This window comes from Corella eumyota, chromosome 3, assembly GCF_963082875.1.
Source record: "Corella eumyota chromosome 3, kaCorEumy4.1, whole genome shotgun sequence".
Taxonomy (NCBI): domain Eukaryota; kingdom Metazoa; phylum Chordata; class Ascidiacea; order Phlebobranchia; family Corellidae; genus Corella; species Corella eumyota.
In genome coordinates this window covers 2,893,371-2,916,602 of record NC_137492.1, presented here as the reverse complement: position 1 = coordinate 2,916,602, position 23,232 = coordinate 2,893,371, and the positions used below count along the sequence as shown (strand labels likewise).

General features: G+C 29.2%; 3 protein-coding genes across 3 annotated transcripts; all 3 read right to left on the bottom strand.

Annotated features, from left to right (window-relative positions):
• Positions 1-5,797: 5,797 nt before the first annotated feature.
• LOC145745717 (stanniocalcin-like) lies at positions 5,798-9,165 on the bottom strand. The gene is made up of 5 exons (XM_082563869.1): positions 8,683-9,165; positions 8,065-8,526; positions 7,774-7,919; positions 6,281-6,492; positions 5,798-6,213 (listed from the first exon to the last, which is right to left on the bottom strand). The coding sequence occupies exons 2-5, from the start codon at positions 8,264-8,266 to the stop codon at positions 6,003-6,005; spliced, it is 771 nt and encodes a 256-aa protein (XP_082419995.1). The 5' UTR covers positions 8,267-8,526; positions 8,683-9,165; the 3' UTR covers positions 5,798-6,002.
• Positions 9,166-15,899: 6,734 nt separating this feature from the next.
• LOC145745223 (uncharacterized) lies at positions 15,900-21,100 on the bottom strand. Its single transcript, XM_082563229.1, has 15 exons — positions 20,962-21,100; positions 20,609-20,731; positions 20,331-20,511; positions 20,053-20,108; positions 19,590-19,885; positions 19,426-19,466; positions 19,160-19,315; positions 18,727-19,077; positions 18,425-18,527; positions 18,032-18,104; positions 17,858-17,944; positions 17,452-17,566; positions 17,153-17,284; positions 16,821-16,919; positions 15,900-16,120 (listed from the first exon to the last, which is right to left on the bottom strand). Exons 1-15 carry the CDS (start codon positions 21,036-21,038, stop codon positions 16,055-16,057), a joined length of 1,956 nt encoding a protein of 651 aa, XP_082419355.1. The 5' UTR covers positions 21,039-21,100; the 3' UTR covers positions 15,900-16,054.
• A 307-nt stretch (positions 21,101-21,407) lies between these two features.
• LOC145744958 (phosphomannomutase 2-like) lies at positions 21,408-23,022 on the bottom strand. The gene is made up of 2 exons (XM_082562934.1): positions 22,304-23,022; positions 21,408-22,073 (listed from the first exon to the last, which is right to left on the bottom strand). Exons 1-2 carry the CDS (start codon positions 22,815-22,817, stop codon positions 21,838-21,840), a joined length of 750 nt encoding a protein of 249 aa, XP_082419060.1. The 5' UTR covers positions 22,818-23,022; the 3' UTR covers positions 21,408-21,837.
• Between the last annotated feature and the right edge of the window lie 210 nt (positions 23,023-23,232).

Here is a 23,232-nt window from a genome sequence, read left to right as displayed (position 1 = left end):
TTTTCGATTTAAAATTTTTTATTTTTTTTCAAAAAATTTGTATGCAATATCATTGGCCAAAAATATTACGTGACCTAATGAAAACCAAAATAAAAATTACCTCAAACTTTTTTTTTACTGAAAATTTTCGCAAAATGTTTTATCTTGAATGTTAGTTAGGCCAATGCGCGTGTAATAAAATACAAAATTTTAGGTTTTGAGATTTCATAAATTTTTAATAAAAGTTTCATAACTTTTATGAATATTAATATTTTCGAAAAATATTTTTGTAAACACGGTAATTGGACTTGTGAGGTTCTAACACAATAATTATTTTTCGATTTAAAATTTTTTATTTTTTTTTTTAAATTTGAATGCAATATCATTGGCCAAAAATATCACGTGACCTAATTAAACCAAAATAAAAATTACCTCAAACTTTTGTTTTACTAAAAATTTTCGCGAAATGTTTTATCTTGAATGTTAGTTAGGCCAATGCGCGTCTAATAAAATACAAAATTTTAGGTTTTGAGATTTCATAAATTTTTTATAAAAGTTTCATAACTTTTATGAATATTAATATTTTTGAAAAATATTTTGTAAACACGGTAATTGGACCTGTGCGGTTCTAACACAACAATTATTTTTCGATTTAAAATTTTTTATTTTTTTTCAAAAAATTTGTATGCAATATCATTGGCCAAAAGTATCACGTTACCTAATTAAACCCAAAATAAAAATTACCTCAAACTTTTGTTTTACTGAAAATTTTCGCAAAATATTTGATCTTGAATGTTAGTTGGACCAATGCGCGTCTAATAAAATACAAAATTTTAGGTTTTGAGATTTCCTAAATTTTTAATTAAAGTTTCATAACTTTTATGAATATTAATATTTTCGAAAAATATTTTGTAAACACGGTAGTTAGACCTGTGCGGTTCTAACGCAACAATTATTTTTCGATTTAAAATTTTTAATGTTTTTTCAAAAAATTTGTATGCAATATCATTGGTCAAAAATATCACGTGACCTAATTAAACCCAAAATAAAAATTACCTCAAACTTTTGTTTTACTGAAAATTTTCGCGAAATGTTTTATCTTGAATGTTAGTTAGGCCAATGCGCGTCTAATAAAATACAAAATTTTAGGTTTTGAGATTTCATAAATTTTTAATAAAAGTTTCATAACTTTTATGAATATTAATATTTTCGAAAAATATTTTGTAAACACAGTTATTGGACCTGTGCGGTTCTAACACCACAATAACTTTTCGATTTAAAATTTTTTATTTTTTTTCAAAGAATTTGTATGCAATATCATTGGCCAAAAATATCACGTGACCTAATGAAAACCAAAATAAAATTTACCTCAAACTTTTGTTTTACTGAAAATTTTCGCGAAATGTTTTATCTTGAATGTTAGTTAGGCCAATGCGCGTGTAATAAAATACAAAATTTTAGGTTTTGAGATTTCATAAATTTTTAATAAAAGTTTCATAACTTTTATGAATATTAATATTTTCGAAAAATATTTTGTAAACACGGTAATTGGTCCTGTGCGGTTCTAACACAACAATTATTTTTCGATTTAAAATTTTTTATTTTTTTTCAAAAAATTTGTATGCAATATCATTGGCCAAAAGTATCACGTTACCTAATTAAACCCAAAATAAAAATTACCTCAAACTTTTGTTTTACTGAAAATTTTCGCAAAATATTTGATCTTGAATGTTAGTTGGACCAATGCGCGTCTAATAAAATACAAAATTTTAGGTTTTGAGATTTCCTAAATTTTTAATTAAAGTTTCATAACTTTTATGAATATTAATATTTTCGAAAAATATTTTGTAAACACGGTAGTTAGACCTGTGCGGTTCTAACGCAACAATTATTTTTCGATTTAAAATTTTTAATGTTTTTTCAAAAAATTTGTATGCAATATCATTGGTCAAAAATATCACGTGACCTAATTAAACCCAAAATAAAAATTACCTCAAACTTTTGTTTTACTGAAAATTTTCGCGAAATGTTTTATCTTGAATGTTAGTTAGGCCAATGCGCGTCTAATAAAATACAAAATTTTAGGTTTTGAGATTTCATAAATTTTTAATAAAAGTTTCATAACTTTTATGAATATTAATATTTTCGAAAAATATTTTGTAAACACAGTTATTGGACCTGTGCGGTTCTAACACCACAATAACTTTTCGATTTAAAATTTTTTATTTTTTTTCAAAGAATTTGTATGCAATATCATTGGCCAAAAATATCACGTGACCTAATGAAAACCAAAATAAAATTTACCTCAAACTTTTGTTTTACTGAAAATTTTCGCGAAATGTTTTATCTTGAATGTTAGTTAGGCCAATGCGCGTGTAATAAAATACAAAATTTTAGGTTTTGAGATTTCATAAATTTTTAATAAAAGTTTCATAACTTTTATGAATATTAATATTTTCGAAAAATATTTTGTAAACACGGTAATTGGTCCTGTGCGGTTCTAACACAACAATTATTTTTCGATTTAAAATTTTTTATTTTTTTTCAAAAAATTTGTATGCAATATCATTGGTCAAAAATATCACGTGACCTAATTAAACCCAAAATAAAAATTACCTCAAACTTTTGTTTTACTAAAAATTTTCGCGAAATGTTTTTTTTTGAATGTTGGTTAGGCCAATGCGTGTCTAATAAAATACAAAATTTTAGGTTTTGAGATTTCATAAATTTTTAATAAAAGTTTCATAACTTTTATAAATATTAATATTTTCAAAAAATATTTTGTAAACACGGTAATTGGACATGTGCGGTTCTAACACAACAATTATTTTTCGATTTAAAATTTTTAATTTTTTATCAAAAAATTTGTATGCAATATCATTGGCCAGAAATATCACGTGACCTAATGAAAACCAAAATAAAATTACCTCAAACTTTTGTTTTACTGAAAATTTTCGCGAAATGTTTTATCTTGAATGTTAGTTAGGCCAATGCGCGTCTAATAAAATACAAAATTTTAGGTTTTGAGATTTCATAAATTTTTAATAAAAGTTTCATAACTTTTATGAATATTAATATTTTCGAAAAATATTTTGTAAACACAGTTATTGGACCTGTGCGGTTCTAACACCACAATAACTTTTCGATTTAAAATTTTTTATTTTTTTTCAAAGAATTTGTATGCAATATCATTGGCCAAAAATATCACGTGACCTAATGAAAACCAAAATAAAATTTACCTCAAACTTTTGTTTTACTGAAAATTTTCGCGAAATGTTTTATCTTGAATGTTAGTTAGGCCAATGCGCGTGTAATAAAATACAAAATTTTAGGTTTTGAGATTTCATAAATTTTTAATAAAAGTTTCATAACTTTTATGAATATTAATATTTTCGAAAAATATTTTGTAAACACGGTAATTGGTCCTGTGCGGTTCTAACACAACAATTATTTTTCGATTTAAAATTTTTTATTTTTTTTCAAAAAATTTGTATGCAATATCATTGGCCAAAAGTATCACGTTACCTAATTAAACCCAAAATAAAAATTACCTCAAACTTTTGTTTTACTGAAAATTTTCGCAAAATATTTGATCTTGAATGTTAGTTGGACCAATGCGCGTCTAATAAAATACAAAATTTTAGGTTTTGAGATTTCCTAAATTTTTAATTAAAGTTTCATAACTTTTATGAATATTAATATTTTCGAAAAATATTTTGTAAACACGGTAGTTAGACCTGTGCGGTTCTAACGCAACAATTATTTTTCGATTTAAAATTTTTAATGTTTTTTCAAAAAATTTGTATGCAATATCATTGGTCAAAAATATCACGTGACCTAATTAAACCCAAAATAAAAATTACCTCAAACTTTTGTTTTACTGAAAATTTTCGCGAAATGTTTTATCTTGAATGTTAGTTAGGCCAATGCGCGTCTAATAAAATACAAAATTTTAGGTTTTGAGATTTCATAAATTTTTAATAAAAGTTTCATAACTTTTATGAATATTAATATTTTCGAAAAATATTTTGTAAACACAGTTATTGGACCTGTGCGGTTCTAACACCACAATAACTTTTCGATTTAAAATTTTTTATTTTTTTTCAAAGAATTTGTATGCAATATCATTGGCCAAAAATATCACGTGACCTAATGAAAACCAAAATAAAATTTACCTCAAACTTTTGTTTTACTGAAAATTTTCGCGAAATGTTTTATCTTGAATGTTAGTTAGGCCAATGCGCGTGTAATAAAATACAAAATTTTAGGTTTTGAGATTTCATAAATTTTTAATAAAAGTTTCATAACTTTTATGAATATTAATATTTTCGAAAAATATTTTGTAAACACGGTAATTGGTCCTGTGCGGTTCTAACACAACAATTATTTTTCGATTTAAAATTTTTTATTTTTTTTCAAAAAATTTGTATGCAATATCATTGGTCAAAAATATCACGTGACCTAATTAAACCCAAAATAAAAATTACCTCAAACTTTTGTTTTACTAAAAATTTTCGCGAAATGTTTTTTTTTGAATGTTGGTTAGGCCAATGCGTGTCTAATAAAATACAAAATTTTAGGTTTTGAGATTTCATAAATTTTTAATAAAAGTTTCATAACTTTTATAAATATTAATATTTTCAAAAAATATTTTGTAAACACGGTAATTGGACATGTGCGGTTCTAACACAACAATTATTTTTCGATTTAAAATTTTTAATTTTTTATCAAAAAATTTGTATGCAATATCATTGGCCAGAAATATCACGTGACCTAATTAAACCCAAAATAAAATTACCTCAAACTTTTGTTTTACTGAAAATTTTCGCGAAATGTTTTATCTTGAATGTTAGTTAGGCCAATGCGCGTGTAATAAAATACAAAATTTTAGGTTTTGAGATTTCATAAATTTTTTATAAAAGTTTCATAACTTTTATGAATATTAATATTTTCGAAAAATATTTTGTAAACACGGTAATTGGACCTGTGCGGTTCTAACACAACAATTATTTTTCGATTTAAAATTTTTTATTTTTTTTAAAAAATTTGTATGCAATATTATTGGCCAAAAATATCACGTGATTTAATTAAACCCAAAATAAAAATTACCTCAAACTTTTGTTTTACTAAAAATATTCGCGAAATGTTTAATCTTGAATGTTAGTTAGGCCAATGTGCGTCTAATTAAATATAAAATTTTAAGTTTTGAGATTTTGTCAATTTTTAATAAAAGTGTCATAACTTTTATGAATATTAATATTTTTGAAAAATATTATGTAAACATTATAATATGACCTACGGTTCTAACAGAAAAATTATTTTTTGATTTAAAATTTTTTTTTTTTAATTTGTATGCAATATTATTGGCCAAAAATATCACGTGACCTAATTAAACCCAAGAAATTTTTGAAAACAATTAAAAAAACAAAAATAAGAGCATTTTTTTATTTCACGTACATAGAATCGTTCGCGTGACCTTTTGACCTATCAAAACTGTATACTTAGCTCGACCAATGATCATAGAAGGGTTGTATGATCATTGGCTATCGGGATTGTAACCTGAATACGTGTTTTTTAAAGTTAAATTAAATTAAATAGACATCTTATATTAATAACTGTATGTAAAATCTTATAACAACTTTTTTTAACTTATAAATAAATAAAAAATATGTTTGACAGAAATTTAATAGAAAACTAAGTATACAGTGCAGAAATGTAAGAAACAAACAGAGTCTATTATAAAACAAAATAGTAAAATAATGACAGTTAGGTACACATTAAACTTGTTAAAATATTATTTTTATTTTCGTCAGGAAGTTTTAATTCTTATAAAACTTAACTAACAAAGTTAATGTTAAAAAGTTTTAATCTAAAAGTTACAGTGTTTTTCGTATTTTATGGCAAAAAATACAGTCGCTAGATGGCTTTGGAGTGTTAGAGGCTCTTTCTGACAGCATTCTCTTTTTTCGTCTAAGCAAATTTTAACCTTTTTTAGTTAATAAACTTGGCGCTCTATTGTAAAATTAACTTATTTCGCCGTTGTATTCATCCGCGAACAACGGCATATTTAGCATGCCCCAAAAGGCATTCGTAAAGTGCGAATTCGTTCCAGTTTGTAGGTAATTTAAAGTGTTTAAAAAAGAACGACCAAGAACGTTCGATATGACGTCATTATAATGAGATTTGACTTCATCGTCGCATCCAACGATCGTCTGGAAGAGACGCAAGGAAGACCTGAAAAAAAAAATGTATTTAAATATAATTTTTACATGTTTATAAAGGTTTAAAATTTTACACTTACTTTGATGTTAAAATGTCGTTAGGTGGCAGAATGCGCTTCAAACTTGCATTATTTTTCGACGCGATCCTGCAGACATTGCTACTCATGTAACAGTTGTTTTGTACCCTGCTTAGGAAGCTCTCAATGTGGGGACAGTCCCGGTGCACAGTTCGAAACTTTGATTTAATTTCTTGGGTCATGCATCTGAGTGATGTTTTAATGAATCGTTTACCCTAAAAAGATAAATATAATTGAATGTCTAGTCTTACAGTTGGTACGATCTGTTGTTTAATGGTTTAAAAAAACAAAATACTTAATCTAAATAGGCGACAAATGGCTCATTAAATTGTCGGACAGTTGATTGTGAATTATAAAATAATATTGCTGACATTTTAATATTTAAAAGTTATTTTAAGATGTGGCTAATTGCATATGAGTTTAAATGTTAGAAAATGGGTTAAGTTTGAAGAATTTTTCCAACTTAATTATATTTTCAATTTTTTTTTTTGGAAAAACACGTTTTGGAAAATGATAATCAAATATATCAGGTTTCAAAAACCCTGTCGCAATGACGTCACATGACGTAGCTCTCAGCGCCTTCTTTTGAAGAATTAGGGAGGCACTCGAAATAAATCAAATAAACTGTCCCGACAGATTCGCAGCTTGCTGGTTAATTAAATGAAACGTGGAAAAGCTGAACCTGTAAGGCTTTTGTTCAACAAGAGTTGCTTCCTGTTGCCGGGAAAATGACAATCGTATTAGATTAGAATGACATTAACCTCTCCTTTAATATAACACGTTTAAATCGTAACTTTACCTTAATATGTCTCTAAATGCCTGTATTTAAACATAATAGATACACAGCTATATAAAGACCAACTACATTTTAAAAAAACTAACCTTTAAATTTTTTTTTTTTTACATATTTTACATTTTCATTCACCTTAAACTAAGTAAATTAAGTAAAATTTTAGGTAAAAAATTGTGTTGGCAAAAGGGTTTTAATAAAATATTGGGGAAGTCCCTACTGTCACCCAGATATTACTAAGTGGCCCTGAATATCAAGCGTATTGTTTGATAAAGAAATTCGTGCCCAAATTTCCTTTTTTACGAGACACGATTTTTTTTTTAAATGTCGGTACTTCTTTTAAGTTTTAGAAAAAGTAAAATAAAATAAAAATAGATCATGGTTTGTTTATTATGAATTCAGTTACCAAACAAAAAACGAACCAATTTAAATTTTAAAGTTTGATTTTAACTCCTATTTATTTAAAAAAAGTCGTGATTTTTTTTCGTTTTCGTCAGAAGTAAATCCATTATTACTATTTCGTTCTTTTTAACTTAAACCATTTAATCTGTCAGTTTTGGTAAATAAAAACTAATTTTAAACTATTCATGTTATTTACTTAAAAAATATTTTTTATTAGGGCGCCATTTTTATTTCTGTCTTTATTTGAAAAAAAAAATTTAATTTTTTTTAAAAGAAAAATGTTTTTTTTTAATTTTTTACTTACCAATCTATTAAAATTCCCCGCTTCCCACGTAAACTTTTTACAGAGTGACGTCAGGCCTGTGACGTCACATCGATCGGTTTTATGCAGACAAGCAAAAGTGTCACACCCAACTTCGTTACTGGTTCGCAAACATCGATTTATATTTACTATAAAAAAAAAAAAAAAATTTAATGTAAGAGTAAAAAAAAGGGCAAATGGCTTTGGTGGAACTCGAACCTGAAATCTATTGAACCGTAACCCGATACAAATAAAAAATTATTCAAGAGCGAATTTAAAAAAAATTAAAATTACCAATTTGTCGTTTCGGTATTTTTCTTGAGCTCGATCCAGCTAGACATTGCAGTGGTTGATGCGCAAGAATTAAAAGCATAAAAATTGTCAATATTGAGCGTTTTGCGTAAGTTTTTTTAAGATTTAAAGGCGCATCATAGTTAGTGTTTTTGCGCGTGCATTGTGGGTAGAAACATCCGCTGCATTGTGAGTAAAAACGCATTTCGTCACCCGATAATTTTCTTTTGAAATCTCACCACGGTGGTCTGATTCCGTCGCGTATTATGTGACGTCAGCCTAAAGTTCAACCCCTAAAACAGCTTGCTCCTGGGAATATGGGTCACAGGGTCAGGGTAACAACTCGGGGGTCAGAGAAAAGTCAACAAAGGTGTTTTGGTCGTGGTGTTTGCTATCACACTATATTCTTGGATATTTTTGTTTAAGTCCTTACTTTTAAAATATTTTTTTTTTGTAGATGCAATTCTAAAAAAATAAAAGATAAATTTGTTTAAAATTTTTCTTGAATTTTTGTTGTTTAAATTTTCACAATTAAAAAAAAAATTATTTACAATAAAATGTCACAATTAATTGTAAAATAGTAATCCTAACTTAAGCAATTTTTTTAAATATAAAAATCACCTAGATTAAATCATGTTTCTTCTATATTGAACCTTTTAAAATTTATGAAAAACGGAAGGGCAAGAATTTGAAAATTGTAACAAGCTATCAGGCTAAGCTAACTTACAAGACGACGTATATACGGCTCCAATTGACGTCTTATCTTATCGTAAAATATTTATAGCTAATAATGTCGAAATTTTACGTCGATTAAAGATAATAACCTATCAATTAAGGCAGGGGAAAGTATACCCAAAGTTTGTACATCGTTTCATTTGGGCTAAAGTCCATTTTAATTTTCGTTCAGACTGATTTTAAAATTGAAAAAAACAAGCTGGTGCAAAACTGACGACTTTTTTAGGGCGCCTCTTTTATAAGTTTTTGGGACCGTAAATACGCCTTTACTGCAAATAAATGCACGCCTTTCATTTAAACAGAAAAATGACATTTTAAGGCCAGGTTTATTCAATTAAAGGCTGGATGTAAATACCCAGCTTCCCGAATCCTGACAGAAACGCACGAATGCTACTGAATGCGGTCAAAACGCGCACCCTAAGGCCTACCCACGGACAGGTGCTACTTGAAACTCGATAAATATCCGACTAATCAGGCTTGTTTTAGCCTTGTGAAGTTTAATTAAAGGCCATGCGTCAATAGCTAGGCCCTAAATCCCCGGAAAAGTCACGCAGCGTAGCCTAATGGACACGTTTTTAATAGAAAAGACCTGGCGCGGACTTAAATGATTAATTCTGCGGTCAGACAGCCAACAATTATCGCCATGTTGACACGACGCACTTACGACTGTTTGATCAGTCAGACGGAAAGATTATATTTGGCACGCGACAGATTTGCAACTAGCTGAACAAAAACTGGAATCGTATATATGTACACTGTTTACAGTAAACTGTTTAATATCCTGTACTACACTTAACAAGTTCTGTTCCTAAGGCGCTTTAGTTATAAAGTAGGTTAAACTCTGTTACTGTGCCTGCTTAAAATGCGAAAATGCAAATATAGCATAGGGCAAAAGTAAATATAAACGCCAAAAAATTGAAGTTTTTCTACATTTTTTTGCAAATTTTAAACTTGACGACTTAATCCTGGCAAAGCAGGATTGTCTTAACAGTTTTTCGACCCTTCTGTTCAAACAAATTATTCCATTACGGACCACGATATTGCTCTTTGTAGTCTAATAATACACAGACTAAATACCAAAGCATTTAACCTACTTCTGAACTGATATCTGAAGTAAAATTCCGCTTCTTTATATTAGCGATTGCAAACATAGAAAAAGGAAATCCAACGTTTAGTAAAGTCTCGCCTCAAAATAGCCAGCAGCGGAGCCTGTCTTAAAACATAGAAATATAGGTTTTCAATCAAAACTAAAACAAAATACACAGACTGTGATAATACTTATCGTAACGGATAAAATATATCTAAGGCTTCTTTAAAGTTATCTACAAGTCAAAAATCTCACCATGATACGTCAAATTTCGTAGCCTAACTTCGCTATTTGAAACCTCAGATGCGTAAGCCTTACAAGCTCGTAATGCAGTGTTTCTAACAACTTATACCCAGGGGATTATAACGGGACAAGTCTATACATTAAAGGAGTCTGTTTCTCTTACAGAGAGGGATATCAAACCTATATTAACGCTGATTAAATTCTTTGAAAAGACATGCGTGTCACTTTTAGGTAAGGATGTAACTGTATTAACACAACATGACCGACATAAAGAAAAGTTTAACAAATTGAGGCCAATATTTACTGTCAATTGTTTTATATTTATATCAAAAACAAAACAAAGTTGCAATGCGCGAATCGTTTATTTTTAGAATTTTAAGGTTTCCTTCTTAACAACATGACAAAAGTTTATAAAAATCAAGTTTAAAAAAACGAATATTTGAAAAGCAATTGCGCAGGATGAAAAAAATTTCTTTACGCCAAATCAAAATAAAATATGAGGTATATTGGATTTGAACCTCATAAATCCAACTAATCGCATAGTTTGTTTTAGCCGATTAAAAATAGACCAATCTCACACCAAAACACACCATATAAAGGTTGTCCCATTCTAACAAGTTTGACTCATACCTATATGGGTTTAGAGCCTTCAGGATGACGATATAACTCATACCTTTAGGAGGTTAGGTAGAGTTCACCCTTTTAATAAAAGTAATGAAATTTACGAAAATGCAATTAAACAGTAGGCTAATGCTTAATAAACATCAAATGTGGCAGCAGCTATGTATACCTTCAACATACTAAGCTATAGTTTAAATGTTGCAAAATGTGTATTTAAACCGACTAACAGTGCCTCGCAGTAGGCATGTGATTATAATATAGTTCAATACAAAACTTTGATATCAGCTGAGATGTCGAAAAGTGGTTAAATAAAGCTTGCTAGCACTCCCGGCCTTACAGGGGGTAGCTCGGCCACACACAGGTCTCAATTCTAATTAAATTTGCTCGCCGAATTTCGACATTATTTTTCCAGTGACGCATTTTGAAGAAATTTTAGTCAAGGCGTTGTGTGCTTTCGGACTTGTGTTTCTTATTAATTTAATCACTTTCAACTGAAATTAACCTCGACCTATTTAAATGTAACTTTTTTTAAAGTGCCCATGCCCAGTGCGTGACATCTTTGCCTTATCGAATTTGAGACGGGACTTGAAACTAGAGATTAATTGACAGCTTAAAGCGAGGGCGGGGGCTCGAAAAAACCCTTTTTAAAACATTGCACCGTTCAAATATGGAGCCCCAGTCTTAGGCTGTGCAAACTATGCATGTCACTTATACGGGTGAAGTCGACACGCTATAGAAACGATACAGTTCACACACCTTTTCCAGGTCCTGTATCGTATAACCGTTTGTATATAGAATGCACCGTAACGGACCGGTAGTATGCGTGTAGCCTGGTGTTAGTTTTGTCGCACGGGGTTGTGGGTGTGCTGGACAGGCTGGCGTTTTGAGTAAAGATTGACAGGCACGCCAAAGCTGTTGTCAAAACATGTACGCTTGTACCTGTTAGCTGATCGCGTGGCGAAGCGCTTTTAAGTCACGCAGATTAGGAGTATTATTAGCCTTCTTACCAGCCCCGCCCAGCCCCCTATTCCTACGGGCATTTATTTCAACACATTATAAGGGTTAGTGGTTGTGGTCTAACCACTACTATTAGACGTTTGATGCCAGGAGATAATTATAATAAAATGACTAAATTAGGTCAAGATTTTTTGCGCTGCTTAATTCCATGAAATCTTGTGTTTATTGTATAAATAAATCTCCAAACCTAGAAATATCCGGTTAAAAAATAAATGCTAACATCAAACGATTTTTATTTTATTTTCTTTAATTTCTCTGTAAAAGATGTTTTTTTTTTGAATATGTTAAACGTTTATAAAGACAAATTATATTTAAGAATGTGCTCTATCAAAACAATGGATGTATTTTAAACCCTTAACCCCTTAAATTGATAAAATAAGCAACCCAACACGTGGTAAGGTTAAACATTGAACTTATATAGCAAATTCACTTTGATAAAAGTAAATTTTTCGAAGGTTATAGGCAGGCTAAGATAACATTTCGACATGGGTAAAATAGCATGTTTCCTAATTTAGGCTTGGCCCTTATTTAATGTTTACATTGCAAAAGATAATCGTTTTTACGGGTGTATTAAACGTTGTGTCAGATACGCTAAACGCAATGGCCCGTTTTATTCGACGCTAATTTCCGTAAGCTGTATAGACCATAAAACGCCCGGTTATCATTCAACAAAGAAACGAGGTTTACAGATTTCATATATCATCCGTTTTGTCACGTGACCTTTGAGGCGTAGTCACGTGATAACGGAACGCGAGATTTTCGGGAAACGGCTCGTAGCAAAACGAGGTCGTAAAGTTTGCCATTTTCTTTTTACAGTTTGTAAATATTTTGGGGCGGGAGTCAGAATTCTGTGCGCGGTTTGGAATGACAAACACGCCATAATATTGCGTCAGTTTGACTGATTATATTTAAAAAAATACATTTTTCTGTGCTATTAATCTTAACACAGACCTTCTGATAGACAAAACATTTCAAAACTGCCTCAATTTTGAAAGTCTGTTACTGAAATCTAAATAAACAAAGATCTAAAAAAATGTCACTGAAAGTTTTTGCAATAAATCTTAACTGTGCGCGGCGCTTCGCATAACTCAAAAAACCACAGGTAAATATCTGCAATATTAGCTTTATTTGTAGTTCATTTTAATACAAAGAAAAAACGTTAATGTTCGTCGCAAAAGCGCAAGTTAAATCCGCTTAAAACGTACATATTAGTCATCACGACGCCAAAACATTAAAACTTTTTTTGCAATTCTGCGAAGGAGAATTAAACACTTAATAAGTTGCTAGTTTTGATATTTAATTAAATTTTTAATCGGAGTTGTGACAACATTGTGTTTTTCTTTGATGGCACCGACGAGGCCACGCACCAGCGATACATTCCCACGGTAGTTAGAATGCAGCCTAGTTATTTAGCTGCTGAATACAAGCGCACCGAGCTGACATTAATACCTTAAACAAGACGTTTTAACAGATTAAATCCAGTGTTCTTATTACAAATGATCAATCATTGTGAAGTTAAAAAATCCAAGTTTTTAGCTGTCTGTCTCCAAAAGTAAAACACTTTCAATTATATTTTTTCTTTTTTATAAAGTTAGTAAACGTCCTAAAAAATAAACATTTTAAATTTGGCTATACTCTATATAACAACTCTGTCATACGGTCGCTAAATTTTTTCTGACCGTGATTTCATTTTAGCGTCGTACATTAAATTAAATTGGGTATTGATTTTAGTATTATCAAATAATTCTAACATAACTATAACCAATATGCTGCATTTTAAGGACATTTGAAAACATTATAAACAACACTATTGACTTACTAAAATATTAAATTCTAAATGCAGCAAACTCGCCGAATTTTGGTACCTATAGACGGTGAATTTTAATAATTACCTTATGTTATTTTTGCTTTATTAATAATTGCATTAAAACTAGCTTTAAATTCGCTACAACGTTACGTTAGCCCTCTGCGAAAAAATGCGCGCTATATTTTGGTCACGTGCCACCTTTTAACGCGTTTGTTTGTCGTTCTCAGCCACGCCAACGTTACGACAGCGTAGTGACGCAAAGGCGAGGCGACGTGATTCTATTGTTATTACGTCGTTTGCTAATATACGCCCAGAAATGCTCGTTAAATATATATTGATATACCGACTACCATATATATGATATATAGTTATGTCATTGGTTGTAATATATACTGGGTTTGGTGACCATGTCATAACATACTTAAAATCTTTATATTAAAATTAATATTTGTGGCATGTTTTAAATCATTAAATTGATTTTGTCATTTTTTCCCGTCGCATTGATGTAATATTTATTATATATACTTTGATATTCACTGTCATTAATGCGCGAAAAAACAAAATAAATAAAAATAAAACATAGGTTAAATAAAATTGGTTTTTAAAATATTTTTCGCCGTTTATAATATTTTTGTGCGATTTTCGACGGTTTAATTGGTCAATTTTTATCCATTGCAATGAAAATCAATTTTTATCCATTAAAATGAATATGGCATAGCTTTGATTTTAGTAAGGTATTTAACATATATTATGTAACTAATTTATCAATAAAAGTTTTAGGAATTAGTTTTCAGAAATGTTGGGGTCTAAAAAACAAAATAAATGCTAATTGTTTATATCGATACACACTGATTGACAAATGACTTTTGGGCGCTTTATTTAATCAATTTTCAGACTGGGACCTTCAGAACTGGGTTGGGTCGCGTTAGATTCTCACGTGACCTAGTCTGACTTCTGGGCCCTCGACTTTAAAGATCAAACACAGCTGGGAGTCGTTTTTTGACAGGATCTATTTTCGGGAATGGGCGTTCTGGAAATGCGGGCGTTCTATTGTAATAAGCAAAACGACGCATACCATAAATTCTTTTTATGTCTGTCAATTTGGAATTTTTTGCAACTGGCAATAACAGTTTAATTAAAATGAAATAAAAATAATTAAATTTAAAGGACTAAACACAATGCCATATGGAATTAGGGCAATTTATCTTTAGTTTACAAAAAAAATAGAAAATTTATTTAAAAACTTGACTTTGATAAGAAAAACTTTAAATTTTTCTTTAATTTTGAAGCACGCGGAGTTTATAGATCTATTAACATTCAACAGTACTTAACCAGGTCTATTTTTAACTTTACTATTTGCAAGTTACATCGCTTACATAATTTTTTCTGTAGTGACATTTAAACAAGCCAGTTGGTTAATATTTATATAGTTACCGTACAAAGAAAATGTCTGAAAACTATTTTCCCACAGAAAAATGCGGTTTAGGGAATTTAAATGTTAAAGATATGGCATATATATAAATGTAGGCTTTAATTTATGCCTCGTCAGTGCTGGGATAAATTCTTTATTGCGTCATTTGTGACGTCACAACACAAGCAACTCTTGACTATAAATATGCTTCTAAAGATAGAAATGAACTACTTGTTATGGCGTATTATAATGATGTGTATATGAACAATTGCACTTAAAATTCCCTGTTTATGAACATAGCAATTTGTAAAAGTGGGCAGCTGGATTTGAATAATCAAAAAAAATTGATTTTTAACCAAACTCTTGAAACGTCATCAGGTGGGATTTTTTGTGGTATAAATACACATCATTCGAAGGGTTTCTCAGGAAGAAAGTTATGTTATTACGTAAATGGCAATTCCAAAAATGTAAATTTTAAGGTTCTTTTCCAAGTCCCTTATGTATGTACATATAACCTTATGTATGTACATATATTATGTATGTACAAGAACTGTATTATATGTTAATGCAGGCTGTCATAAAATACCAATTGCTGGCAATTTTAAATATTAGTTTTTCATAACAATCCCATGCTAGTAACCACGTTCCCGTTCGCAACATTTTGGGCGGTTATCGAAAAGTCGTAAAACTGATAAACAAATGTTAGGAACTATATCACGTACGCAAAACACGGTCTTAAACCTGGCCGCGTTTTTTATTGCGTGATTTAAGAACGCGCGACTTTTGGGTTGGTATTTGGATGCCGTTTTAACGGCACATCAGTGAATTTTCATAAAAAAATGAAGTTTACTTTAAAACACAAAATGTGTAAAAATCTCTAATTTTTCTATGTAACAACAGCATTTTTTTACTGACTTTTATTCAATAACTACTGTAATATCAGTTTTTGTGGTTTACTTTTTGTGTTGGACTATTTGGCAGTGAATTCTTAAATTTTATGTTGAAAAGAACGTTTTTTTGGATCACTGTAACAGTTTTAAGTTTGTGCGCGCTCTTGCCCCCCATCTCGCGGTCACTTTTTCGCGTAACGGTTCTCTCCTTCGATCGCAGCAGTGCGTTTGCTCCTTGCTTCACTAACCTTTATAAAATACATAGAAAAAGGAAAATATTACATAAAATCGTAGATGTAAGTATAAACAGTTAATCACTTCTAAAAATGTTATGCATGTTAGAGCAGTAGCTACACCTAGAGGTTCAATTCCCACTGCTGGCACTTTATTTTTAGAGGTTTATAAAGGTTAAAAGTTATTTTCAATAATATTTTTAAACTTAAAACCGATTAACAAAAAGCAAACAGAAAAACACATAATCAAAACCTGTTTGAGCCTATTAAAACACACTCACACATTTTCTAAAATCAAACTCACTTCAGAGAACAAATATAGGAAAAACAATAACAAAAGCGTGATGTGGGAAAACCTAATAATATCGGTGCACAAAGGAGTGGTTAAATACATACTAGTAAACTAATCAGCTGATCATTTGATATTGTTATCAAGGTAGGGGAAGTACCCTTTAGGAACAATGTTACCAAAAATATAAACAATTTTGCAAAATAAGAAACATGGTTATTAAAATAATAAAAAATTTAAAATTCCATTTAGTATATATTTATGATGCATCTTAATTGTCCAAAAGTGTGGGATTATAGTTTTTTTGCATTTTTGGGGGGCTTTGAACAATTTTTAAAATACAGATTTTTAAGTAATTCAATTTTTTTAAATTAATTTTAATATGATAAAAAATTTTTTTTTATTTATGTTAAAAAAAAAATTTACCTTTTCACTAACAGCAGATTTTCTTAAAGTGCTTCTTCTTAAACCTTTGGGAGTCGTTTGTTGAACTGTTTCAAGCATTAGTTGGGTGGCTAAAAATTGCTTAAAATAAAAAAATTGTTACTTTAAATATAACTCCAGGTAAAATAAATTCAAAGAAATCATTTTTGCAGCAAGAGGTCCCAGGTTCGATTCCTACCATGGGTATTTTTGTAAAATTGCTATTTTCTGGTTAAAACTAATAGCTTAGTGTACCAATATTACAAAAAGTGCAATAAAAGTCTTCAATTTTTTTATAAACCCACTAAATTTGGATTTTTTTGTTTTTAACTTACTGCAACTTGGTCCATCACATCACTCTGCATCTGCATGGTCATCTTATAAACATCATGCTCAATATTGTTGTACATTAAAGCATTCTCAAACATCAGCATCAAATCTCTTTGGAAGTCACTTGTCGTTCGAACCTTTAAAAATTTAATAGAAAATATTAATTTCAACTAATTTCACAAAATCGAATTTTTTGAAAAGTCGATTTACCAAAAAAAAAGTTTTAAATTTTGATATTAACTGAATTTTATTCAAATATTTTTTTTAATTAAAAATAAATTAGGCAAAAAATATTTGTGCCTACCACTCCAGTCTCCAAATTTTTCTTGAGTAAAGATAAGTCCATTGCTCTATAAACTATCTTTGAATAATTTGGTGCAATGTCATCAGTAACTGGTTGAAGAAATAAACTTGCATATCTGTGACAACAAAAATATTATTCAAAAATGTCAACAGGGCTTTACCAATAAAAAGTGGCAGCTGTAAATTGTATTAGAAGTAGGGTAGTGGGAAAATTCCCCTGTCTAAAGAAGGTACTAGTCCAGTGGCACTTAACTAGTAATTTGACCTAGTACAGCAAATTCTTTTACAACCACCAATTTTGGGAAGGGGAAATTTCCGAAGTGTATTTGTACAGGGTGTTATTGGGTTTAGGCATATAGTTAAAATAATAATATTATAAGACATACTGTAAAAATATTAATTTTTACCGGTGACTAGCAACTTGTTTCCATAAAATCATGATCGATTTTTTCCAAGCACGACTGCTGGCTGAAGATTCTAAATCTGCATCACTTCTATATAAGGAAAAAAATAAAATGTATTGAAATTTTATTGAATTAAAATGCAAAGATAATTTTTGTTTATAAATAAAAAACACTTACGCATTAGATAAAGCTGGGCTGCTTGGAAAACTATCAACATAAGCTGGTGTACTTGGCATACTCAGAGGATAACCTAACAGAAAAAATGGTAAAATTAACCCAAAATCTAAAAAATATATTTACAAAAAAAAAATTAAAAAAAGGTGAAAAAAAATTAAAAAAAGATACAAAGAAAGAGATCACTTATGGTTTTAAGACCCTTTAATAAAGATAGATAGGCTACATACCAAAGGTATATATATTATATATAAAGTTAGAGCTTAGCGTATATAAATATATTTTTTAAGAACTGAAAAAGGGGGTAAAAAATTTGAAAAGGATCGTAAAGGTAAAAGATTTGAGGACTATGAACTGTAAATGGTTTAAATAAAGTTATATATTAATGACAACTACCAATTGAAGAGTCTTCTAGTTTTTCCGAATCAGCATAATCATCAGTAACACTTAGGCTTTGGTGTGATATTACCTCCTCATTTTCCAATTCCACTTCCTTTTCCTAGTAATACAAATTCATAATACAAGGAAATAGGTTAAGGTCAAGTAAGTTACAAAAATTGCTTATATTTTTTTTCAGCTTGTTGTATTGAAACCTTGTTTTTTGTAAGTTTTTATTATATATAATAAACTAACCCAATAAAAAAAATTCATATTTACAACATTTTTCTGAAAACATTTACAAATTAAATTTCAACTACCTTTTGTGTACTGGTAATTTGGCAGCCTTCTTTAGTCTCACTTTCAAATTTTTTATCAGAGTGTTTATTTTCTTCTGATGGAGAAATATCTACAGAATCTTTACTAGTAACTATATGATCTTTTGAGGTGTCAGTGGTTCTTGTATTAGTTTCTACAGATATATCCTCTGTAATGTTTTGACTGTCTTTATTTTTACTTGGTGAAGCAATCTCATTTTGGAGTTCACTGTTTTTGGGAATGTCTTTAGTTGAAACCGGTTTAGTTTCTGGGTTTAGGTCTGGTTGTGTTGTTATGAAAGATTTTAAGGGAGAAATTTCAGGTTTTAAAGTTGTTTCATCGTTTTCTTGGTCCTATCAAAACATTAAATATTAATACATATTCTGAATAGTGAAAAATAATTTTATACAAAAACAGAAAAATTTATTTATTTACATTTTTGGTGAAACTGCTAAAATCTTTAACAGTTGTTATTTTATGAACTTCATCAGACACTGATATCACAGTCTCTGATTTCTTGGGGGTTTCCACATTTAAAGATTTGGTGTCTTTATGTAATGTGATAGTTGGGATAATTTCAGTAAATGGTGTCTGGAAAAAAATAAAAACAAATATATATATACACATAAATATTTTATAAAATTAATTAAAATATATGTATATAAAAGATTTATATTTTTTAATAAAATAAAAGAACTTACCGGTTCATTAATTTCTGATTTTAAAAACTCTGCATCTGCATCTAAAATCCATCATTACAGGTTAAACAATAAAATAAATAGCAGATATATATGTTTTAATTTAAAAGTAATCAAAGCATATTTATAGTAAAAAAAAGCAAAGAAAATAAATGATTAAATTATACCTGTCACAAGTTCTGTTTTTAAATCCACATCATTATTAGGAATTTCCTTATTTTTCTCTAATAAAGAATTGTCTTTATTTGTATTTTCATCTAATTTAGGTGATACATTAGTTACATCATTGTTTAGTTTTTGAGGAGTAGTTGTGGACACAGAAGTACTACATGTTGGTAATAATGTACTAGAACTTGATACAGGTTTAACAGTTTGTTGTTGTGATAATGTATTATTGTTTTTTTCTTGGATTTTTTCGGTAGGTTTTTCGGTATGGTCGTCTGGTAATTTTGGAGATAGTCTTCTGTTTATAAATAAAATGCAAAAGTAATAACAAAAATAAAAAAGCATAATGGTATATATATATATACAATTCTACAAAACCTAAAAGTTAATGGTTTTTTTTGCAGAAGCCTATTAATAAGTATTGAAAACTGTATAAATTTTATTCAAAAAATCAAAAAAATTTACTTGTTCATGTCAGCAATCATTGAATCAAGTTTATCATCCATTTCACCAGAGTTTATCTAAAACAAATTTTAATAAACAAGACTATTTTAGAAAAAAATGTTAATTACAAGCCGAGAAAAAAGAAAAAAAAAAAAGACAAAAATTAACACAATTTCAAAAGGACTAACTTAAAGCAAAAAAATAACAACCATTATTATAACTCTTGTCTAAGGCTGGCACCAGAAAATTTAACGTTTTTATCCAGACATTACAAATTTCTACATAAATTTTTTTGAAACCTGATCAATTGTGTGTTTTAATTTCCGATATTTACTCTTTTCTGCTCGAATTAATTTTTTGATTTCCTCAATTCTCTCTAGAGTTAATTTCTTCACAATTGTTTCTCCAATAGAAGAGGAAGAGTGGGAGGACATGGAAGAGGAGGACTCAGTGGATTCGCTCCTCTCTCCTCTTTTTCTTCTGAATTTTACCAAAAAAATGATCATAAAATTTCACTTTTAATAAAAAGTGAAAAAATTTTTTTTTCTCAAAATGTTAATTGTAAATATTTTTTAACCTTGGTGTTTCTGCCGACTCTGTAAGTAAAGAATATTGTTGAGCACATTTTTTTGCACTAAAAAAATCCGAAGGCCTGTCTGGCTCCCCTAGTGGTAATAACATGCGCAGAACATTGCCACCCCTATTAAAGTTTGCAAAATTTTTTAATCTATGTAAAGTTATTTTAATTTTTTATTAGCGACAAAAAATATTAAAAAAAAATAAGATTTAAAAAAATTGATAAAATTTTAAAAAAACTTAAACGAATGTAAGGAAAAAATACACGATTTGAAAAGGGGGTTAGTTAGGTTTAAACGCCTATTTAATTACGTTTTAGGATTAGACTTAACAAAATATTTAAAAATAATTTACCAATGTTGACCACCGCTATTTAAAACGTAAGAAGAAATCGCTAATTTTTCCCGCGTTGACCATTCATCAGAATTCATATTTAAATAATTAAAAAAACTGGTAAACCCAATTAAAAGAAAGCTATTTTAATGTTATATCTGTAACAAGTTAATCTTTTATTTTATTTTGCTTCAAAACTGTTTTAAAGACCAATTAACTTGCATCGTATTGCATAAAGAAACAAACTTTGTAACAATTAGTTCGCTGAAGTCCGACATCAGCAACAGGGTTTCCATTTTATTAGATATTTTTTTATTTGGTTAAGTTATCCTCAAAAAAAAATTGTTTCTCACAAACATGGTATCAATTTTTATAAAAATCTTATACAATTCAGTTTAAATAAATATTTCTATTGTTAAAAACATATTATTTTGTTATCTAATATAGCTATTGTAGTACAACAAATATAATTGCATTACCATTTTTTGCTTTATTTCAAGTCTTTTATTTAAAATGCACCTAAAAGACAAATGAGGCCAACTTTAAAATTGCACAAAAAATAAATCAAAATAAACAGAGATGTTAAAAATAAAATCAAAATAGTTTTTACTTCATAATAAATTATCAATTTAGTACTGCCTGGTAAAAAAAAGTTTTGTTATTTCTTAAAAAATCACAATTTTAAAGTAAGTGCAAATTTGGTTTCAAATTTAGCAAACAAAAATAGGTAGACTATAAAAGCTAATAATATTATTAAGCACAATACATGGAAAACTAAACAAATTATGAAAATTATATGCAGATTTCAATTCTAAAATACAAACTTTTTAAAACATAATCTCTATTTTAGGGTATTTTTTCTTTAAAAATCTCAAAACATTTTTAATTTTAACATATTTAAAAGAAAAGTTGAGTAACTTGTTGTATTGTATCTTCAGGTGAAGTGACAGTATGCCCAATTGTTCGACTGTCTTCGAAAATTTCGTGGTCATTGCCTCCCTTCATCGTTTTATCCCCAAAAAAGTGGATTTCCTTAAAGTTGTGTTTGCAAACATGCTGGAGACAAAATCTCTTGTCCCAACCGTTAGGAAAAACATCAAAACTGATTTGGCCACCAATAGAAAAAGTTAAACCTGCAATTAAAACAATGTTAAAATTTTTTTTAATGTTTAAATTAAAAAATAACAGAATCAAAAAATATTAAATTATTAATAAGGAAAACTTGTAGTTTTTGGCGCCAAATTGATAAATTTTGTTCTTGTTACTTATACACATTTCACATCTTTTTTTATAGTTCCTAATTAAATTGGGTACCATAAACTACAAGTGATCCCAAAGGATTTTTAGATTTTTTTCCCCATACCTTTATCTGCAAATTTGTTTTCCAAATGTTTCACAAAATCTTTTCGAACATTTGCAGTTTTATCGTACTCGAAAAACTCCTCTCTTTCTTTTTGGCTGCAACTTCTTCCGACCGGACATATATTCAGCATCCCTTTTCGGAACTCAACAAATGTACCCCTCTTTTTTGGCAGTTTAATTTTGGACATGTAAGACAAACATTCGTTGATAAACTCTTGTAAAAAATCGTCTCCTAAATGCTCCTGGATGCTTTCTTCAGCTAGAAACTTCCCGTTTTCATATGCAACTAACCCATTTTCAGAAAACACAAAATCAAAATTCGAGATTAGTTCGTTTGCATCTGAGCCAAGCTGTTCAACAATTTTATCGAAGTCAGAACCTCCTACTATGCCAACTTTGACTTTAGATTTAAGTTCTTGCATGAATTTTTGCATGTCAGGTTTAATTTTTTGACGAGATAGTGTTAATGTACCATCAACGTCAAACAAGCATAAAATGGAATCGTTTCTTGCCATTTTCAGAATATAAGTTAAAATTTATTATAAACAATTAATTAACCGAATTTCGCTTGTCTGACAAATTTAAATAATATACATTATTGCCAATTCAACATTAACTTCACTAACTGCTCTAAGCAACAACTATTAGCCTTTTTACTACCTTGAAGATTTAATTCAGAAAGTCTTTTATAGTTGATTTAAAACCGGTTTCGCTTGCCGATCGACATCCACGTAAAGCGTGGTGACGTCACCGATAGAAACGTCGTATGTTTTTGTTTTGAAAATTCTGCGAAAGAAATGTGGTAACCGCAAAAACTAAATTAATTAGTGTAAATTTTTGTTGTTTAACTTCGTGAAGAATGTAGTTTTATTAAAAAAAAAATTATTAAACGCAGCATATTATATAGAAGAGTCGTCGAGATGTAGTAAT

Bases quoted from the DNA above. Each gene is read 5' to 3' on its own strand.
- LOC145745717 (XM_082563869.1), bottom strand. From the start codon at position 8,266: ATGCGTTTTTACTCACAATGCAGCGGATGTTTCTACCCACAATGCACG. The intron at 6,493-7,773 runs GTAAGTAAAAAA...TTATCTTTTTAG, and splicing joins CGGGGAATTTTAATAGATTG to GGTAAACGATTCATTAAAAC. The intron at 6,214-6,280 runs GTAAGTGTAAAA...TTTTTTTTTCAG, and splicing joins AACGACATTTTAACATCAAA to GTCTTCCTTGCGTCTCTTCC.
- LOC145745223 (XM_082563229.1), bottom strand. From the start codon at position 21,038: ATGAATTCTGATGAATGGTCAACGCGGGAAAAATTAGCGATTTCTTCT. The intron at 20,512-20,608 runs GTTAAAAAATAT...GGTAAAATTCAG, and splicing joins GAGTCGGCAGAAACACCAAG to AAGAAAAAGAGGAGAGAGGA. The intron at 17,567-17,857 runs GTAAAAATTAAT...TTGTTGTCACAG, and splicing joins AAACAAGTTGCTAGTCACCG to ATATGCAAGTTTATTTCTTC.
- LOC145744958 (XM_082562934.1), bottom strand. From the start codon at position 22,817: ATGGCAAGAAACGATTCCATTTTATGCTTGTTTGACGTTGATGGTACA. The intron at 22,074-22,303 runs GTATGGGGAAAA...TTTTAATTGCAG, and splicing joins AAACAAATTTGCAGATAAAG to GTTTAACTTTTTCTATTGGT.